The sequence below is a fragment of the Buceros rhinoceros genome, unplaced genomic scaffold, assembly GCF_000710305.1.
Source record: "Buceros rhinoceros silvestris isolate BGI_N320 unplaced genomic scaffold, ASM71030v1 scaffold23256, whole genome shotgun sequence".
Classification (NCBI taxonomy): domain Eukaryota; kingdom Metazoa; phylum Chordata; class Aves; order Bucerotiformes; family Bucerotidae; genus Buceros; species Buceros rhinoceros.
The window spans coordinates 3,671-5,585 of NW_010419641.1; the positions used below are offsets into that span (position 1 = coordinate 3,671).

General features: G+C 36.3%; 1 protein-coding gene across 1 annotated transcript in view; it reads left to right on the forward strand.

Moving 5' to 3' along the window:
• The first annotated feature begins 322 nt into the window (after positions 1 to 322).
• POC5 (POC5 centriolar protein) overlaps positions 323 to 1,915 on the forward strand; it is a 23,454-nt gene continuing 21,861 nt past the window's right edge. Inside the window, exon 1 of the mRNA XM_010139026.1 lies at positions 323 to 401. Coding sequence (XP_010137328.1) covers positions 323 to 401 — 79 coding nt within the window. The remainder of the gene's footprint in view (positions 402 to 1,915) is intronic.

Genomic DNA, 1,915 nt, shown 5'->3' on the forward strand with positions numbered 1-1,915 from the left:
AAGCATTAGGTACTAACCTTATTCATTTAATGTAAAATCAGGGAAAACTTTTATATTGTTGCTTTTGGATCTTGCATTGTTTTCTTTTAAAATCACTGGCAGCCTTTTCTTGGTTTTGAGTATGGTTTGGATCACGCAGTTTCCTACCTAGCATTGTATAAGGAGACTATACCATCAGTTTAGCCCATAGAATGGGTACTGATGTTGTTTCTACAACAAAATCTCTGTTTCTGGGGAAATTGTTGGGGAATATACAGTAAACATATTGGAACTGAAAAATGAAGTTCAGCTTCTACTGTTTTATAGACTAACTTTGTGCAGAATGTCATCAGATGAGGAGAAAAGCACAAGTCCAGTTTTGCCAAAAGACTCTGTTCGGGGCAGTTCTGTTTCTTCAGATCTTCAGGTAGGAAAGAGGCAAACTCATCTGGTTTATTATCATGGCATTTTATTTGGCAAAGAATAATTATGGGGAAATCTAACAAAACTTGCATCTTTTTATGTTTTTTGTGTACAGGAAAATAATAAAAATGTTAGTCAAAAAGGAAGCAAACTAAACAAAATAAGTCTGAGATTAAAATACCTTCACTTGGCTTCTCTTTTGTGCATGTCACAAGAAATTTCAATTTATGTGAAAATTCTTATTTAAATTTAAAACATTGCTCAATGACAGTGATAAGTAAAATAGTACAGTTTTCTTACCTTTTTTTTCCTGGTGTTATTTCTGCGTGTGTTAAGTCTTATCAAGAAGCATAAATTTGACGCAGTAGGACAGAAACTCACTATTTCTGAGGGATGAACTCAAACTGTGTTATGCTTCTTAAATGACATTGTAAGAACTGAATTTTTTTTAAATGGTTTTATTTCCCTTGGAGTAGGATTGTGGCCAAGTTAATCTCAGAAAGGAAATGCTATTTTTTTCTTCCTGTATCAAATGTGCCAAGATATGCTGAAACTATAAAGCCGGAGGTTTTTCCTTTTCTCTGCTCAGCATTCTTTTGAGAGGATGTAAAGACATTGGATAAAATCTTTGTCCTATTTTCTTAAAAGCAGCAGATTTTCGTCCTTTAAATATTGGTTATTCCTATTTGAGTAATGAGTGGGGTTGTTTCCTTTGATATGATTCTATCCAAACCAACCAGGTTTTGACAAAAATAAGTTTTGCTATTTGCCCTGTAGAAACGCATGTCCACTTTAGTCACTTGGTGGAATGGGCATGTACAGCAGAAGGACTGCTAAATTAAGGGGTTTTTTTCTTCATGTGGATTGACTTTGTCCTTTTTACCTGTTTATGGCCAAGTGATTTCTGCAGTTATATGCCTCTCTATTTAAGGTCATATCTCATGGGTAAGTTTTCTTAGTCTTTGTTCAGGAAGAGTAATTCATCTGTGTTTCCAGTGCCTTTCGTGTTGTTGGAAAACAGGATGAAGATACTGTGCAACAAATTTTGAAAGACCAGCATTTTCTTTTATGATCTTGTTGATTATCAAGGACATTATAAGGCCACCTTGTAGAGAATGATAAAGTAAATTAATATTCATTAATAACTGCTTTGCAACTGTGTTACGGGTCTGAGAATGTGTCTAGAATAGAATAATTCTGTAGGAAGGGACCTACAATGATCATTTAGTCCAACTGCCTGACAACTTAGGGCTGACCAGAAGTTAAAACATGTTATTAAGGGCATTGTCAAAACACCTCTTAAACACTGACAGGCTTGGGCCATCAACTACCTCCCTAGGAAGCCCATTACAGTGTTTGACCAACCTCTTGGTAAAGAAATGCTTCCTAATGTCCAGACTAAACCTCCCCAGGAACAGCTTTTAACCATTCCCACGTGTCCGATCACTGGATACCAGGGAGAAGAGACTAGCACCTCCCTCCCCACATCGCCTCCTCAAGAAGCTGCAAAGAG